At 42.5% G+C, this 18466-nt stretch overlaps 1 protein-coding gene across 4 annotated transcripts in view; it reads left to right on the plus strand.

The window, feature by feature from the left end:
• Window positions 1-18466, plus strand: part of MLXIP (MLX interacting protein) — a 78096-nt gene that overhangs the window by 51296 nt on the left and 8334 nt on the right. For 2 of the 4 annotated variants that reach the window (XR_012155104.1, XM_073313254.2), the window contains exons 7-15: window positions 1357-1446; window positions 2369-2460; window positions 3305-3968; window positions 6755-6876; window positions 7725-7905; window positions 8706-8830; window positions 13294-13395; window positions 14636-14763; window positions 15837-15960. Coding sequence is in view for 2 of the 4 variants with exons in the window: in XM_073313254.2 (XP_073169355.1) it covers window positions 1357-1446; window positions 2369-2460; window positions 3305-3968; window positions 6755-6876; window positions 7725-7905; window positions 8706-8830; window positions 13294-13395; window positions 14636-14763; window positions 15837-15960 (1628 nt within the window). In the remaining 2 variants the exon portion in view is untranslated. Of the gene's footprint in view, window positions 1-1356; window positions 1447-2368; window positions 2461-3304; window positions 3969-6754; window positions 6877-7724; window positions 7906-8705; window positions 8831-13293; window positions 13396-14635; window positions 14764-15805; window positions 15961-18466 lie in introns of all 4 variants that reach the window. The other 2 variants (XR_012155105.1, XM_073313255.2) reach the window with 2 other exon arrangements.

Below are 18466 nucleotides of genomic sequence, written 5' to 3' on the forward strand. Positions count from 1 at the left end.
CAGGGGGTTGGACTAGATGACCTTCTGGGGTCCCTTCCAACCCTGATATTCTATGATTCTATGATTCTATGACAAGGTCCCTCACCAAAGGCTCTTATGCAAAGTAAGCTGCCACAGGATAAGAGGGAAGGTGCTCTCATGGATTGGTAACTGATTAAAAGATAGGAAACAAAGGGTAGGTATAAATGGTCCATTATCAGAATGGAGAGAGGTAAATGGTGTCCCCCAGGGGACCAGTCCTATTCAACATATTCATAAATGATCTGGAAAAAGGGGTGAACAGTGAGGTGGCAAAATTTGCAGATGATACAAAATTACTAAAGATAGTTAAGACCCAGGCAGACTGCGAAGAGCTACAAAAGGATCTCTCAAAACTAGGTGAATGGGCAACAAAATGGCATAATCCCAACTATACATATAAAATGATGGGGTCTAAATTAGCTGTTATCACTCAAGAAAGAGATCTCTCAGACATTGTGGATAGTTCTCTGAAAACATCCACTCAGTGTGCAGTGGCAGTCAAAAAAGCAAACAGAATGCTGGGAATAATTAAGAAAGGGATAGATAATAGGACAGAAAATATCATGTTGCCTCTCTATAAATCCATGGTAGGCCCACATCTTAAATACTGTGTGCAGATGTGGTTGCCCCATCTCAAAAAAGATATATTGGAATTGGAAAAGGTTCAGAAAATGGCAACAAAAATTATTAGGGGTATGGAACGGCTTCCATATGAGGAAAGATGAATAAGACTGGGACTTTTCAGCTCGGAAAAGAGATGGCTAAGGGGAGATATGATTGAGATCTATAAAATCATGACTGGTGTAGAGAAAGTAGATAAAGAAGTGTTGTGTACTACTTCTCATAACACAAGAACTAGGGGTCACCAAATGAAATTAATAAGCAGCAGGTTTAAAACAAATAAAAGGAAGAATTTTTTCACACAATGCACAGTCAACCTGTGGAACTCCTTGACAGAGGATGTTGTGAAGGCCAAGACCATAACAGGGTACAAAAAAGAACTAGATAAATTCATGGAGGATAGGTCCATCAATGGCTGTTAGGATGGGCAGGAATGGTGTACTTAGCCTCTGTTTGCCAGAAGCTGGGAATGAGTGACGGGATGGATCACTTGATTACCTGTTTCGTTCATTCCCTCTGGGGCACCTGGCCACTGTTGGAAGACAGGATACTGGGCTAGATGGACCTTTGGTCTGGACCCAATAGGGCCATTCTTGTGTTCTTATGTTCCAGCAAAGTGCCAGGCTTTCTTTGAGCAACCCATATCTACATTGTAATAAACTGAAGTGGCATGTATGCTGCAAAATTAACCAATCTCTCTTTTGGTTTTTCCAGCACACTTAGGAAATGCTGACATGATTCAGCCAGGACTTATCCCCCTCCAGCCAAACCTAGATTTCATGGATACTTTTGAATCTTTTCAGGGTAAGAATAAGGGAAAAAATGAGTTTACTGTTTTTATTAGTGGTATAGCACCAATTTCTGCTATAGCGGTAATGGGTTTTGAACAGAAAAATAAACTATGCAAACCAAATATTTATCCTCTTTATACAGCATGAAAATGGAGCCCAAATTCAAAAGTATTTGAAATTCAATTAAAAAAATTTTTAAAAAATACTGTAGCGAGATCCTCTTACTGTTGCGAGACCAGTTCTTTGCCTGGCTGGGTTTTGAAATTCACTTGTAAGAGCCTATGTGTCTTAAGATTAGACTTAGAAGAACACAGCTTTCAGAGAACCTGGTTTACATACAAGTGGCTTTTGAAACTTTACCTATTGATTGTATGGGAGAACATCAGGTGTCAGCGGAGGACCTTACAGGAGAACGATGCTAATTGGTGTCTCCCTACTCCTCACACCCCATTGTTCACTCATACAGTCTCTGTGGTTTCCCCATTTCTTCGTAACAATTTAATAACCAATGCAAAGTCTCATGTTACTGAGACCTCCATTACTTTTTCACTATTTACTCTAGAATAGAGTTTAAAATAGAAAATAGAGTTTAAGTGGGACTCAAATGGTGCCTGGGCTTTGTGCTGGTCCTCTGCGCAGGGCTGAAATTCACTCAAATCCACTAAATTTGCATGGCATTTTACAAGCATAGCTGAAAAATAATCCATTTCCCAGAGTTCATAAATCTCAATAAGACGGGCAAACATCTTTGTGTTTGTAAATAAGCAGAGTACATTTTGTGGTGACGCAATTTCCTTATTTTTTAATTATTTATTTACTTGCTAATTCTCAGTGAGTCTCCCATTACTTAGTGCTACCATAATATAGGGAGTAAATATAGTGCTACCATAATATAGGGAGTAAAACATTTAATATTTGTTTTCACATTCTTTCAGATCTGTTCTCATCCAGTCGCTCTGGCAACTTTTTCACTTCTCTCCCTGCTGCCAGTTCTGCTATGACAGATACCAGCAGCCATTCTTCCCAGGTAAACAGGTTTTATGTAGTGAAAATTTGCCAGAGCTCAAATTTGTAAGTACTATACAGATCTTCACGTACTAATATGCAGTATCAGACAAGCTCATGTAAATAGAATTGAATAAACACTTACAATACTTGGTTAATACAGTATATTTTCCTCTGATTTACCAATAAAAGAAATTATTACGATAACCTAGAAGTAAAAATAACTGGTACATGTACTATACTTGCACTGTTGTGACTTAAATACCTTTGTCCTCCACAGTGTCCAGTTCAGAACAGAATTTTCTTTGTACTTTAAAATACTAGTTTTTGTAGAGAAAGTGTTTTGTCCTTCGAGTGAAATAATGCTGTCTCTGAATGTAGTTGGCCTTGCTATAAAGAATCCTATGTACCGGGAGGGAGTGTGGACTAGCAGGTAGACCTGCGAACTGGGAGACTTAACTGCTGGGTTTTGTTTCCAGCTGTGTCATTGACTAGCTGTGGGGCCTGGGTCCAGTCACTTAACCTCTGTGTACCTCAGTTTTCTTATCTGTAAAACAAGCATATTGGTGATTTCCTTCCTCTGAAGAGCTGTGGATCTCAACCCCCTGGAAGATCTTTACCTCCTTTATCTTTACCTTCCTTACCTGAGCCAAGGAGAAATGGGCAAAACTAGAGGTAGTTGTACCAGTTTAGTTCTTGATGTGGAAGGCTTTGGCTTAGCATAACCAGGGGTGATTCAGGTATAAGCCTCGTTCTCCCCTTTCACAATTGAGTGTAAAGAAAGGTCAGATAAAAGCTTCTGGTGCTGGCCCATCTCCAATGTCAAGCATTAATCTGTACTTTTTTTTTTTTTCCCCTCCTGCCAGTCTTCTGTCCTGCCCTCAGGTTCTTTACCCAGCCCACTCCCAACGGTGAGCCTCAGTGAAGGATTGATTGCCTCCTCAGTACCTGCTCCTGTCATTCCTGATGTTGGTGCTAACCAATGTTCCAACATTCGGAGTGGGGGCTCTTTCATCCAGCCATCAGACTTCAATTCCAGTTCATCTCTAAGTGCCCAGCAGCCATTTCTTCCGGTGTTCCCAGCTCCAGTGTCACTGCTGCAGCCCACTGTCCCACCACAGCAAGCCGCTTTGCCCACGGTGCCTCTGAATGCCGGCTTGAATTCTCAGCCGCCTGCTTTTACTGCTCCAGAAACCCAAAAGTCTGGCCTCTGCAAATCTTCCATTGTTACCCACACGGCTTCTGCCACCCAGACCCACAACGCCTCTGCTACCACCTTCAGCCAGAGCCAGAACCTCATCCTGGCAACACAGCAGCCAGGGGGAGGCGTGCCTTGTAACCTGACTCTACAGACTGCTGTCGTGCAGGGGCAGCCCCGGCCTCAGCTGCAACCCCACCTGACGTTTGCACTCCCGAAAGCCATTCCCCTGGCAAATGCTGGGACAAGACCCAAACAGCCACAAAAAATAGTGCCTGTTCCAAAGCCTGAAACAGTGTCCTTAGTATTAAAAAATGCCTTCATCGCCCCAGGTGAGAGTCACGGGTGTTCCTCCTTCTTCTGCTGGGAGGGAGTAACCTGAGGGCGGGGCACAGTTACTGTTGTAGGTGCAAAATAACTTTAACAAAAATATGCTCATCTGCAGCACACTGGTTGTCACTGGAAGTACCTAGAAATCTTGATGGGGAGGATATTTATTGTTACTAGCACTGCCTTCTCAGAATCCGCTTTCCAAATAAACATTCAGGACGGCGACAAAAAAAACAGGCTTTTCCCACAGCCCTGAATTTTAATCTGGTTATAAGGGAGGCAGCATGGACCATTGGAGTTTGCATAGGACTGGGAATCAGGAGGTCTTGGCTTCTGTTCCTGGCTCTGCCACTGAGTCCTTGGTGGTTGCCTTTAGAAAGTCATTTCACCCCTCTTTGCTTCAGTGACTCCTTCTGTAACATGAGGCTATTTTACCTACCTCAGTTGATGCTGAGGTGCTCAGAGCTTTTGGAGATCCTCAGCTGAATGGCGCTAGACAGGTGCAGAGTGTCAATTCAGGTATTGGCTGTTTTCAAAGGGATATACCTGACTAAACTGACCAAACTCTCTGATCAAATGGGGCTGTTCCTCTGTTTTCGTGACCTTGTCTACACTGGCTGCTGCACAAAGGGTGAAAAGCAGGCTGCGTCCCTGCTCACTGCAGTGTGTGTAGCTACATGAGGCAGTGAAAGTCTCTGGCAGTGGGGAGCTGCTGGAGCCTTTCCTCTCTGTCTCCCCCTTGCCAGAACCTTTCACTGCTGCCAGAGTCTTTCACTAAAAATAGAAGTGTAGATGTGAGAGGCGCTGCTTGGGTGTGCAGAGAGCCGTGTAGAATATATACCCACAGGTTCAGGCACTCTGCGATACTTGCCTAAGCTGTGCCTCACCATCTACCTTTTTCAGGGACACAAATCCTAAAACTTTATTTCTTAGGGTCCCGTATCAGACTACAGACACATTATGCCCAGTTATACCTGGGCTAACTGGGCGTAATGTGTCTCTAGTCTACAAACCACTGTAAGTGTAGACCTACCCCATGAATGTTAATGCTTATGAGCAGGCCTGGCGTAGTGAGGAGGAAGACATTTCAGTGACACGGGACCCTAAGAAATAAAGTTTTAGGATTTGTGTGCCTTGGCCTCAATCTGCCTAGCTTGGGGCTCCTAGAGATTCAGTCAAGCAGTGTCTGTTTTCAGGACCATGTTAACACTCTAAAGACAGCAGAAGCCAGAGACCCCTCAGGATTTGAGCTTTTTTCAGAGGCAGTTTCTAAAATGTCCCTACGTTGGCCCATTTGCTCTGAATGCAAATGATATGGAGAAATATTGTTGGTTCATGGTCATGAAGATGTAACAGAGAGATTAAAATCCACTTAGAATCTGACTGTGGGTGTCTACGACATTTGAGCTTTCAGTGCTGTCCAACCCACCATCTGCTGTAGATGTCTGAGAGCAGCAAGCGTGAGGAAAACGAGAGCGCTCTGAACTTCTCATAAGGAACAGCTGCCAAGGGGCTACACAGTCTCCATGATAACACAGAACAGGCAGCATGTTCACTTCTTGGGATTATTATACACTGCCTTCAGGGATGTGCTAAAATCACCTGGCTGAGGACCCAAGTGACTTCACTCATCCAAAATACGCTTAGCACAGAGGTTCTCAACCTTTTCCTTTCTGAGCCACCCCCGCCACCCAACATGCTAATAAGACCCCACCTGTACCATGACAACTGATTTTCTACATATCAAAGCCAGGGCACATGTTAGTGGGTAGCAAGCAGGGCAGTTGCCCAGGGGCCCATGCCACAGGGGCTCCCGCAAAGCTACGTTGCTCACCCTTCGGCTTCAGCCCCATGCAGGGGACTTCGGCTTTCTGCCCTGGACCTCAGCGAGTCTAATGCTGGTCCTGCTTGACAGAACCCCTGAAACCTGCTTGTGGCCCCCTAGCGGGCCCCAGATCCCTTGTTGAGAACCACTGCTATAGCCAATCCCCCAGAAACACACAGCCTGAAGGATTATTGTGAAATGGAAATTACTGAAAAGCAAGAGAGTTTGTGTGTCTGCCTGCCATGGGCATGATGCTGTGGCAGCTCACCAGAAACCCCAATTAACATCCTCAAGTCTGCTGCATCCCAGATCCTAGCCCAAAGACATGTCACTTGAAATAGCTTGATCCATGATTAATAGCATTAAGACACTACAAGGTGTGTTTCTAAGCCATTCCTATGTGCACCTAATGAATTAAAAAGCAAGAGTCCATGTGCCTTCAACAGCCAAGAAATGCACCTCTGACCTAGTGAAATGTGTTCTAGGTCCTTTCTCAGCAAGAGCATGTATCTGCCTTCGTATGCTGGGGCTAAGATGTGCCCCTTTGTTACCCATGGGATTTGCACCTCTGGTTGGACAATGAATGGCTTCATTGTTCATGGGCTCAACATCAACTGTGTCTCTAAATTAGGTTGCAAAGTACACCTGTCACAGCCTCAAGGTGCACTTACATCAGTTATAAAACACTTGATCCATAGACAACTCAGAGATCTGTATACTGTGTGGTATCTGAAGCTGTTATAAGCCCTTTTTGTATCCTGGAGCCACCTAGCAGTGGCAGTTTGTGTTGCAGCTTGATCTTTGAGAGAACGTAGAATAAATATGATTTGGCAAAGTTGTACATAAGATACCTGTTCGGTCCCATTTAGTCCATCCTCCCAATCAACACTAGTTTGTTCCCTATATAACATTCTCCAGATCTTTTGTGTCAATAACTATTCTAACTTCAATTGTATTCTTCAGCTGCCTTTCAGGGACAGTCCAGAGCTGTGATCGTAACCCCAGCACCTTTAAAAAGAGAGGGGATTTTGACTCCAGCCATGTCTCCACCTAGTGTTGTAATTGCACCAGCTGGAATTGCCAGAGTAAGGAAAAGAAAAAAGATATTTGGATTGGAGTTTGCATGTTGTTAGAGCGTTAAAGTGTTCATGCCTCAAAAAGTGACTAGGTATAGATGCCCCCTCATTACTCAACAGATCTGTTGGCGTACTCAGAGTTATCTGTTAATGTTTGATTTATAAATTGGTTAGTCTCTAAGGTGCCACAAGTACTCCTTTTCTTTTTGCGAATACAGACTAACACGGCTGTTACTCTGAAATCTACATTGTGTGGCTCTTAGCACTATATAATCTGCACAGCTTCAGGAGAGTGAACTGGTTTCTTCTGTGGCTTACACATCAACAGAATTCATAACAGGCACCAGTTGCAGAGGGTTTTTTGACTCATAGACTTTCAGTCGAGAATGGACCATCATCATCATATAATCTGACTTCCTGCACATTGCATGCCACAGAACCTCACCAGTCCACCTCTATGATAGGCCCATAAGTGATGATGATGAAAGAGCCAGAAAGAATCCAGCTTGATTTTCCAGTTGTCAGTTGAGAAGTTTGTCTTGAGTATGCCAGTGTGTTTGTCCAATATGTTTGAGTGCATGGGAGAGAGAATTTAAGTGTACTCTGGTATAATAAGAGGAAATTGCTTTTTCACTGCTGCTAACATACTCTAATAGTGCATTGAATTATGAAAAAATGTGTGACTCTTGCCAGAAGTCTGACTTTTGTGCTTGATTGTCCATAATATAGCACTAGTTTGGGGGGTTCCTGTCACCAGATAGTTATGTACTAATTTAACATTATACATTCCCATTGAAAGACAAGATAATAGAATCCTTTGTGTATTTCTTTCTATAATGTTCCTGTGCTGTTTCTAGGCTCCCGGGGTGATGGAATTCCATAATAACATTCTGGTTGGTCAAGCACAGCAAGCTCCGAATAACCAGCAAGTCCAGTCCACAGTCTCGCATCGCTTCTCTCCTAGTGCAGTCCAAGATGTGAAAGGAGAGCAAATCCCTTCCCACAGTACCTGTTCACAAGTTCCCTCACCTACACCTAGTAAGTTAGAGACCTAAACTCTCTGACTCTCCCCCATATGCATCCACCTTTAAGGGGGATGTAAAACAGATCTTGGCCAGCTGTGGTTATTACATATCCTGGGGAATTCTTTGTAGAAATAGCTTGTGAGCCCCATTTCCTACACTTTCAGTTGTCTATAATAGTCTTCAGTTCTTGCCCTAAGCTTTTGATTAGTGTCTGTGCACTGGTAAGCTGCAGTAGTCCACTCCAGAAGTGGTTGCATTTCAGTACTCCATAAAATGCTATACAAGTTTGCCATTTAATATAATAAATATAATTCTAGTACTTTGCACCACTTCTACAGCAGCTTTCATTAGAGGATGTCTAAGCACAGTTTAGCCTCACACCTTGCCAAGGGTTCCCTGCAACAGTACGTGTCCCTGGCCTCTTCCCTTGTGCTCTACTTCTGAGGTATGTGTCCATTTTCATGGGATAGTAAGAAATTATTTAAATATTTTGCTTCCTGCTTTAGGAACCTGGAAGGTCACCGTGCAAGTAGGTCAAGGTAGGATAGTCAGTTTAGGTCCCAGACACCCTAACACACATTTGCCTGAAGTGGAGAGAACATGTCGCCACAAGGCATTTAGCCATTGCTTGTGAAATATTTGGATTTCCTAGCCATCTGATCATCCTACTAGAACCTAGATATTACAGCACTGGATGCTCTAGAAGTGCAGTCAGTGGCTAGATTAAATGATCTGGGTAGAAATTGCTGCTTGACAGTTCAGTTTGTTAGAGAGAGCTATTTGTTTTAATGATCTGACATTTTCTTTTTGAAGGCCGAGATTGTCAGAATTCAGGACAGGCCTCTCCCTGCCCGTCTGAACAAAGCCCCAGTCCTCAGTCTCCACAGAATAATTGCTCAGGAAAATCCACAGCTAACCCTCAGATGGCTGCATTTAAGGTACATGTTCCCTCCTTTTGAGTTTTTTCTTCCTTATTTGTCTTTGTAGCTTATTGATTTCCTAATTTAGACTGTAAGTCACTTGATAAATGAGGTTGCATGTGTGGTTGTGGCTGAGCTTGCATTACATTTGTGTTGCTGTATTTCATTTTAAACATTTCATTATGGCTTCAGGCTTTGGTAATGGAACTGATCTTGCCCTGCTCAGCAGTGATTTGTCATCCAACCTGCCCAAGGAGGCTGTATTTCTGTTTCTCATTATCAGCCATGACAGTATTTGATACTGTAGTTCATATAACCCTTACGACAGATCTAGGTTTTAACTGGTAGATCTGTATTCAGCTGGTTTTAGCCTTAGACTTCTAAGCCATTTTAGTTTGTCTGTGCATGTGGTTTTTCATCCAGATTATTGCTGTTCTGTTGGGAGCTCTTCCAGCTGCTCAGTTTTGGGGGCTCTTGATCTTCAGTGCTGTTTGTTGGGATGATTTCGCCTGGCGGTGTCTGGTACTTTCTGATAGCCCCTGGCGATTGCCCTGTTTGGTCCTTTTCCAAAACCTGAAGAAAGTGCAAGACTGAATACTCTGGAGCTCAATGAAGTTTAATGATAATTAAACAACAGGTCAATTTAGCGGAAACAGAACTCCAGCTGACTTCCTGTCTGTCAAATCTCCTCTCCTTTTACAAACACAGTGATACATATGCCACTGTTGGGGTGTTAGCCTTAATGACCTGGGTGAATTCATATTGGGATAATTTTAGATTAAGACTCTCTGACATTCCCCTCAAAGATTCATTTTGACATGGTGTCTTCACCACTCTTCCTAAGCAGAAAGTGGTACTCTTGCTGTGTGCTATTAAAGAGCTGACATTTTCCTCCGAGGGGGTGGCTGCATGTCACTTGGGGAAGTGTTCCCTACTGTATAAATTATCTATATATAGTGGAATCTTTAAAAAAGGGAAGAAGGAGGATCCAGGGAACTACAGGCCAGTCAGCCTCACCTCAGTCCCTGGAAAAATCATGGAGCAGGTCCTCAAAGAATCAATCCTGAAGCACTTGCATGAGAGGAAAGTGATCAGGAACAGCCAGCATGGATTCACCAAGGGAAGGTCATGCCTGACTAATCTAATCGCCTTTTATGATGAGATTACTGGTTCTGTGGATGAAGGGAAAGCAGTGGATGTATTGTTTCTTGACTTTAGCAAAGCTTTTGACACGGTCTCCCACAGTATTCTTGTCAGCAAGTTAAGGAAGTATGGGCTGGATGAATGCACTATAAGGTGGGTAGAAAGCTGGCTAGATTGTCGGGCTCAACGGGTAGTGATCAATGGCTCCATGTCTAGTTGGCAGCCGGTATCAAGTGGAGTGCCCCAAGGGTCGGTCCTGGGGCCAGTTTTGTTCAATATCTTCATAAATGATCTGGAGGATGGTGTGGATTGCACTCTCAGCAAATTTGCGGATGATACTAAACTGGGAGGAGTGGTAGATACGCTGGAGGGGAGGGATAGGATACAGAAGGACCTAGACAAATTGGAGGATTGGGCCAAAAGAAATCTGATGAGGTTCAATAAGGATAAGTGCAGGGTCCTGCACTTAGGACGGAAGAACCCAATGCACAGCTACAGACTAGGGACTGAATGGCTAGGCAGCAGTTCTGCGGAAAAGGACCTAGGGGTGACAGTGGACGAGAAGCTGGATATGAGTCAGCAGTGTGCCCTTGTTGCCAAGAAGGCCAATGGCATTTTGGGCTGTATAAGTAGGGGCATAGCGAGCAGATCAAGGGACGTGATCGTTCCCCTCTATTCGACGTTGGTGAGGCCTCATCTGGAGTACTGTGTCCAGTTTTGGGCCCCACACCACAAGAAGGATGTGGATAAATTGGAGAGAGTCCAGCGAAGGGCAACAAAAATGATTAGGGGACTGGAACACATGAGTTATGAGGAGAGGCTGAGGGAGCTGGGATTGTTTAGCCTGCAGAAGAGAAGAATGAGGGGGGATTTGATAGCTGCTTTCAACTACCTGAAAGGGGGTTCCAAAGAGGATGGCTCTAGACTGTTCTCAATGGTAGCAGATGACAGAACGAGGAGTAATGGTCTCAAGTTGCAGTGGGGGAGGTTTAGATTGGATATTAGGAAAAACTTTTTCACTAAGAGGGTGGTGAAACACTGGAATGCGTTACCTAGGGAGGTGGTAGAATCTCCTTCCTTAGAGGTTTTTAAGGTCAGGCTTGACAAAGCCCTGGCTGGGATGATTTAACTGGGAATTGGTCCTGCTTCGAGCAGGGGGTTGGACTAGATGACCTTCTGGGGTCCCTTCCAACCCTGATATTCTATGATTCTATGAGGGTGTTCTTCCACACAGAAAAGTCACTGTGGATGGAGTTTCACTCTAACAGGATGGGGCCAGCCTGGTTTAAAAAAAAAAATCCTCTACAAAGACCTCTCCTTGCCCCTACTAAAGGGCAGATATTTCCTGGCTGGCCTGTCTCCCCTTCTCTCCTTGCAACAGCTGTAGCATGAGTTGGAGTTAGGAACTTTTCTCACCCTTCATCAATCCATCCAGGGGACAGTGGCATCTTCTCTTCTCCTCATCCTCCTCTGCTCTCCTTAAAATACAGCAGCCAACACCTAGCCGGTAGGATAACTACTGCATTCCAAGATGATTAGCACAGTGAAATCTGTTGCAGTGAAAAGCCCATTGAAAGCCCTCACCTGCACAAGGAGTATCATTATAACCAAGTTCGCTGTAAGGCTGTGTCCACACTACGGTTTCTAACCTTGAGTTTGTAAACAGTGTCACGGTCACCTTAACCAGTTACAGTTACACAGTTCAGTTTCTGCGCCGGCTGCTTTTCTGCCGTCACTCCCATTTTGTGCATCTGTATCTGCCATGCTATTTAACACATCAACAAGGGATAGAATTTCTGGAGGGCATGCACCTGGAATGGCAGGAGCTGCTTATACCCTCAAGGATGTCCTTCCACACACACAGCTGAAGGATGGAGAACTGGCCATACCAGTTGCACATGGATAGGGGTTCCTGTCTGCAGAGCAAAAAGAATGCACTGACCCAGTTGCAGAAGAGAGCCACTTGCCAGTCTAGCCCTGGAATGGCAAAACACTGAGCTGCTATGGTTACTAAGAGAGTCCTAGGCATGTGGTGTAAGAACACATGTTTTGAGCCATCCATATAAATAACCTTACAAGCTCCATTCCAAGTTGTAGTGTGGATTTACTTTGGAGTGAGAGCCACTATAGAAATGCCAGTTGTTAAATCAGACTGCTAGAGGCCTTGGCTGTATCACTCACACTAGTTGGCCTTCGTAGAATTTTTCCTTGATTATACAAGAAACACAATGAAAACCACAACAGACCCAAGAAGGCTATCAACTCCGTTTCTTTGTTTAGAAGTAGGCAGTCACGAGATAATGTGGTGTCCTTGGGAAAACAAACCTACAGTGAATCAAATTTTTTAGCCATTTTGACATAAATATTGGTGACTCTGAATGCTTTGTATTTTAAATGTTTTAAGTCCCAATATGTTGGTAAGCAGGCAAAGGATCAGTGATTGTTACAGGCGCTTTGATGTTTGCCCACCTTTAGCGTTCCATTCTTTACTCTTTTTGGAATGTCGTTGTTCTCGAAACTTAAGGTGATGGTCTTGCTGAGCAAAACTGCTTAGATTACAGTACAGCAGCATATCAGTGGGTAGGGCATTGGATTGCGAGTCAGGAAATCTAGGTTCTGTTCCAGAATCTGCCACCAACTCGTTGAGTGGACGCCTACATCACACAAACTTGTTCTTCCTCATTTTTCCCCTCTGTAAAAGGAGGCTAATGACAGTTACCCATCTTCTGTAAAACACTATAAAAGGGCTAAATCTGATTAGCCCTTTTTCAGGGTTCTGGTGGAAAAAGATGTTTGATAGCTTTAGAAATGTATGGTAGCACATAAGCCAAACAATGATTTAAAGCATCCGTATGTGCCAAAGGTTGTATACCAAATGTTAGGGCCCAGTTTAGGTTCCTTTCACACTCATAAAGTCCACCGACTTCAGTGGGAGTTTTTGCTGCACTAGGAATGGTGGGTCAGGTCCATAATTTGCAGGTAATTTTAAAGGTCTAAGGATGTAAAGAGACACTGTCAGAATTTTAGGGGGTATTTTTAAACCTCATGAAACTTAAAACTAATAGAAGTGTGCATAAAACTAAGAAGAAAACCCTATTAAACCAGTTTTGGTTTGCATTTAGTACAGTGGGCACTTCTGAAAGTGTTTAAATTGCCATGTGCAAGTAATTAATATCACTATGATATTTTGCCGCATTATTAGGAACGCTGTGGATACCATGGTAACTTTTAATTCAGCAAAAGATAAAATTGTATAGATTTTAATAGCAAAAATGACCATAGGGCAGTGGTGGAGAAACCAGCATAGATTGATGAGTTAATTTTATTTGTTTATGTAGAATCGAAGGATGAAGCATATTTCAGCAGAACAAAAGAGAAGATTTAATATCAAGATTGGTTTTAGCACCCTGAACAGCCTGGTATCAGCTAACTCTAAGTCAGTAAGTTGTCCATGAGTGCTGTGCATTTTTAACATGCAAAAGAAGTTACAGAAACCATCACTCATTCTGAAAAGGGTTGTTAATAAACCTGAACATCACTTGTTTCACTGGAGAATGTGAAGTACACATCAAAGTGAAGTTACTTGACGCATCTGTGACATAAGAGTTTAGGTGAGGATTCCCAGGATGGGTAGAAGAAAATCTATTGTTACTGGTCAGGTAGCAGAGTACGTGCCAGCTCTTGTTCTCATAAGTTTACCACTGGTACCATTCTCAAAATTACAGGGAGTCTTGTTTGACCATGAGCTTCAGCTTTAGGACCCAAGGGGGAAAGAAAGGAAACTGGGCAGTGCAGTCCTCTTTGCTCCTGGAGCTCCAGTAACAGATACTTGATCATAGGTACAGCATGATAATGCTTTGAGCTTAGTGTATATGGTTCCTTTCCTCTGCCATCTCAAGAGTATTTTACAAACATTCCTTAATCTTCACAACACCACTACGAGGCAGGTCATGTACAAATTTGACAGATAGGTAAACTGTAGCACAGAAAGATTGTGACCTGCTTAAAGCCCAGGATGGATTGATTTGAGTCAAAGTGAGGGGGGCTCACCGATATAACGTCTTATTTTATTTATTGAAACCATTTTAATGGATTATAATAATTGTAGATCTTATTTATTGCTATCCTGTCAAAGGTGCACACAGAGGCAGATCCTAGAATAGAAGTCAGTAATGCTGTTTGGCCCCTTTAATAACCGCTAGACCACACTCCCATCTGTTTAATGATAATGAGAAAACGCCAAACCCTTTAGAATCAAATGTTCTAAATTATCTCTTTAACATACAACTTTTAGTAACATGTGAAACATATCAAAGAAGACATCACACACCCCATATATAATTATGAATACTTGTTAAGGGGGAAAGTGGTTAACAAACAGTTTAAACATTTCCATTGAGAAAGTAGTCAAAATCCAATCTGGGGAAGAGAAGGCAAGTTGCCACACATGCATCTTTCACTTTTCCAGTGCTAATAAGAGTCAGGATAAATACCTAACTGGTTAATTGCTCTTCTGTAGCACTTTTCATTTGCCAATCCCAAAGTGCCTTACCAGGGTGGATAAGGAATGTGATAAAGGGGCAGAAATGCTTCTGTAGGTGCTATATTTGGTTTGGGTCAAACTCTTAGGCTGTTTAGATCAACTCCAGAAAGTCAACTTTGTGTTTGTCTTCGGTACAGATCAGCCACGCAATCACGCTCCAGAAGACTGTGGAATATATCGCTAAACTACAGCAGGAGAGAATGCAGTCACAAGAGGAAACCAGGCGCCTTCGGGAGGAGATTGAGGAGCTAAACACTGCTATCATGTGAGGTTTTGGGGGGTATTGTTACCTTTTTTCCATAATGACCAGAGCATGGGGAGCATTTCTTTGGGTAATAACATTGGGTGTCTGCACCAAATATTAGCGTAAATGGCAGCGGGGCATTGAAGAGGAGAAAAAAATCCGTGGATCCCAATGAAAAAGCAAAGTCACAATAGGATGAGCGTCAGTAGGCTTCTGTGTTGACCTTCAGTGGGCTCTGAGTATTGGTGCATATGGTGGTAGCACCAAAAATGGCCCACTTCTGAGAAGTGGTCAGGGAGCATTGTGTTCAAAGCTGTATTGTACGGTTGATCAGAAATCATGTCCCTTATGTCCTTTTATATGTAATCTTTCATTATTGGAAGAAATAATGTCCAGTGAATAGAGCACAGGATTGAGTCAGTGTGCAGGGATATCTTCCTGGCTCTGCGACTGACTTCCCGTGTGACCTTGGGAAAGTCACTTTAATAGTTCTGTGCCTCAGTTTCCCCAGCTATACAGTGGAAGGTAGCTATCATTACCCAATTTTAAAGCATTTTGTGGTCTGTAGTGCTTTTCATCTACAGACTTGTTAAGTGTTCTGTTATGTAATTAGGGTTTTGAGGAAAGCAATAAATTATATTTGTAGGAGTTGATAAACTCCATTTACTTGATTTTAAATTAATCCTTTAATTTGGGCTGTGTCCTAAAATCATGGGAATTTGAAGAAAATATTAGTGTTTTTCTTATCTGACTGCTAGTTTTAGAGTTTTTATTCCTTTCTAAGTGGGCCCTCAAAATTACATTGTTAGATGTTTTACTTTGCTTTTAGCACTATTATTTGTAATAATAAAAGCTTAGCAGCTTGAAAATTCGCTTTGCTAAATGGATATGGACAAAACTGATAGGAAAACAGTGTTATACAATACACATTAATGAATGAGGTTTGTCCTCTTCATTTTAGTGGATTACCTCCTAATAGGCAGCATCAGTCCTATGGTACTGATGTTTAGTGCTTGTCCTGTATTAGTGTTTGGTTTGCAAGAGAAATATCTCCTTTTTGCAGAGAGATTTTGAGCTCTGGCCTTTTTCTTCAGTTCTTGTCAACAGCAGCTCCCTGCTACCGGGGTTCCCATAACACGACAGAGATTTGATCACATGCGGAGTATGTTTGATGAGTACATGAGAAACAGGACCCTCCAGAACTGGAAGTTCTGGATTGTATCCTTTTACTGTGCTACTGTACATTGAATTTGTATCAAAAAAGCACTAAATCCCTATAGGCTTGTGACTAGAGAATAGGACTGAGAGTTAGGAACACTAGATTCTAATCTCAGCTCTGCCAATAACTGATGCTGTGCCTTTTAGCCAGTCACTTAAGTAACTTTGTTCCTCCATTTTCTCATCTGTAAAATGCGAATAATATTTCCCTGCTTCACAGGGTATTGAGGTATAAATCCATTAATGTATGTAAAGCTTTTCAAGAGGTTTGGAAGGAAGGTGCTGTAGGAGTGCAAAGTATTATTACTATTCGTTATTATGGTTTAAAACCTGTTAAAGTTTAGTGAATACTGTCCCTGAGCTTATAGCTCGTCTGTTCATTTTTTAGAAAAGGCCACTGTTAAGATAGGTGATATTTAAATAATCAATTCCTTACTGATAACTACTGAGATTATTAAAATTTAATTTTAATAAAATCACATGTGCTTTTCACCATTTATGTGGTTTTCTTTTTGCCCTGCACTCCTACTGTACAGTGAACCAGACTGGTCAGTTTCTCTTTCTGGTTCTCCTGCACTGGCTGCTACGTTGAGTTGCAGACACTTTAAGAGAAAGCTAAGATATTATTTTGGTTTCTATTCACCAGTATTTAAAGGATTCTGTCCCTTAGTCAGATTGTGCAACGCTTTTGGGGAAGACTCCCCTGTGCTCTACACAGCAAGTTTGACCTAGCATCTGTGGGAAAGGCCCAAGGATTTTGCAGCATTCTAGTATGTACCTCACACTGGAGCAGCTTCAGAGAAAGTAGAAAAATAGTTCTTTGCAATTGATTTAACTGTGAAAATTATTGATCAACTAAGGACAATATCCCATGTGTTGCTTAATTGGTTATTATATTTTATACTCCTCCAAAATGTTCAACTCCTGCAGAATTTGGTTTTAAAAAGGCTTAAGAGCATTATAAAAGTTGTCAGCGAGGAAGCTGGGAGTTTTGGCAGCTCAGTAGGAGGCAATTGGAACTTTTTGCACTCAGGAAGATATGGGAGGCAATTTGGGATAGTTGGATATTTCTCCTAAATGTTCAGCAGTAAAATGGTTGTGGGGATCTAAATTGGCATCATGAGGTTTCAGAGTTAATGCCTCACTGAGATGAACTGGACAGTTTACGTTTATCAGAGCTATTGTTTTAGGCAGTTTGCAGCAGGGACCTTGAAGGGAGTGAATAATACTCTCAGCAAGCCACCTCTCACAGCTGGTTATGCCTCCAAGTTCCTTTTTAGCAATTGGGTTTTATTCTCAGGACACGGTGACATTTTCCAGAATACTGTCCAGTGAAAGCTTAGGAGGCTATCTGTGCCCATAGTCAGCCATCATGATGACGAATGAAAACTGTTTTCACCATGGTAAAATGACTGTAAAGCAGTGAAGGAGGTTCATAACATAAATCTGAAAATCCCTTAATAGTTTCTGCTACGTAAAGGAGGGAGATGAGTAAGCTGATCTTGGGCTGGGAGAGACAGCTGAAGAATAGCCTGTTACATTACTTTTCCAGTCATTTTACAAGGCGGTGTAAGCGCAGGCAGTCCCTTTAAACATAACAGGCAATAATTAGATTGATCTTGGCCATTAGTGTTGGAGGGTACCCAGGAGCATATTACAATGTTGAGACTTGTTTATGCCATACTTCCACGCTTTGATGGAATTGGAAATTTTTTTTTTTTTACTAAAAAAGAAAAGGAGTACTTGTGGCACCTTAGAGACTAACCAATTTATTTGAGCATGAGCTTTCGTGAGCTACAGCTCACTTCATCTGATGAAGTGAGCTGTAGCTCACGAAAGCTCATGCTCAAATAAATTGGTTAGTCTCTAAGGTGCCACAAGTACTCCTTTTCTTTTTGCGAATACAGACTAACACGGCTGTTCCTCTGAAACCTTTTTTTTTACTGTTATCAGAAGATCTAAAGATAGTGGTAGATTGTCAGGCCCATTGATCATAGAACTGAACTATCTTTAAAGCCCTGGATAAGTTCCGTGGGTACATATTTCACGAGCTGGTTTGATTTTAAGTTTTGATTTAGTTGGGGGCAGGTTGTTTTTGTTCTAGAATTATTCAAACATCATCATAACAAATTGCTTTGTAGGTCAAGCGTAGTGAACATTTCAGCTATGATATAGGAGACCCTGATTTGATAACTGCTCCCAGTCACTGCTACATGGGGCCAGCGGAGGCTAAATTGTGCTTTAAAGGATGCAGCCTTCTGCGAGCAGGAGAGAATGATCCTATGTTGCTCAATATCTTTTAGCTCATTACAATGTGAGAATCCTGTCCAGTCCTCCTTTTCTAGTAGGGTTGTAGCCATCACAGTGCCCATCCTTCAGGTTAGAGGAGTTAATGGGAGGAATCCCTAAAGCATGTCTATAGCTTGCTGCTGTTAGCACTGGTTGCCAAAGGATTCTGATCAGAAGAGGTGTCCCCCAGAGTGGAATGTCCCACGGTTTCATAGGC

This window comes from Lepidochelys kempii, chromosome 15, assembly GCF_965140285.1.
Source record: "Lepidochelys kempii isolate rLepKem1 chromosome 15, rLepKem1.hap1, whole genome shotgun sequence".
Classification (NCBI taxonomy): Eukaryota; Metazoa; Chordata; order Testudines; family Cheloniidae; genus Lepidochelys; species Lepidochelys kempii.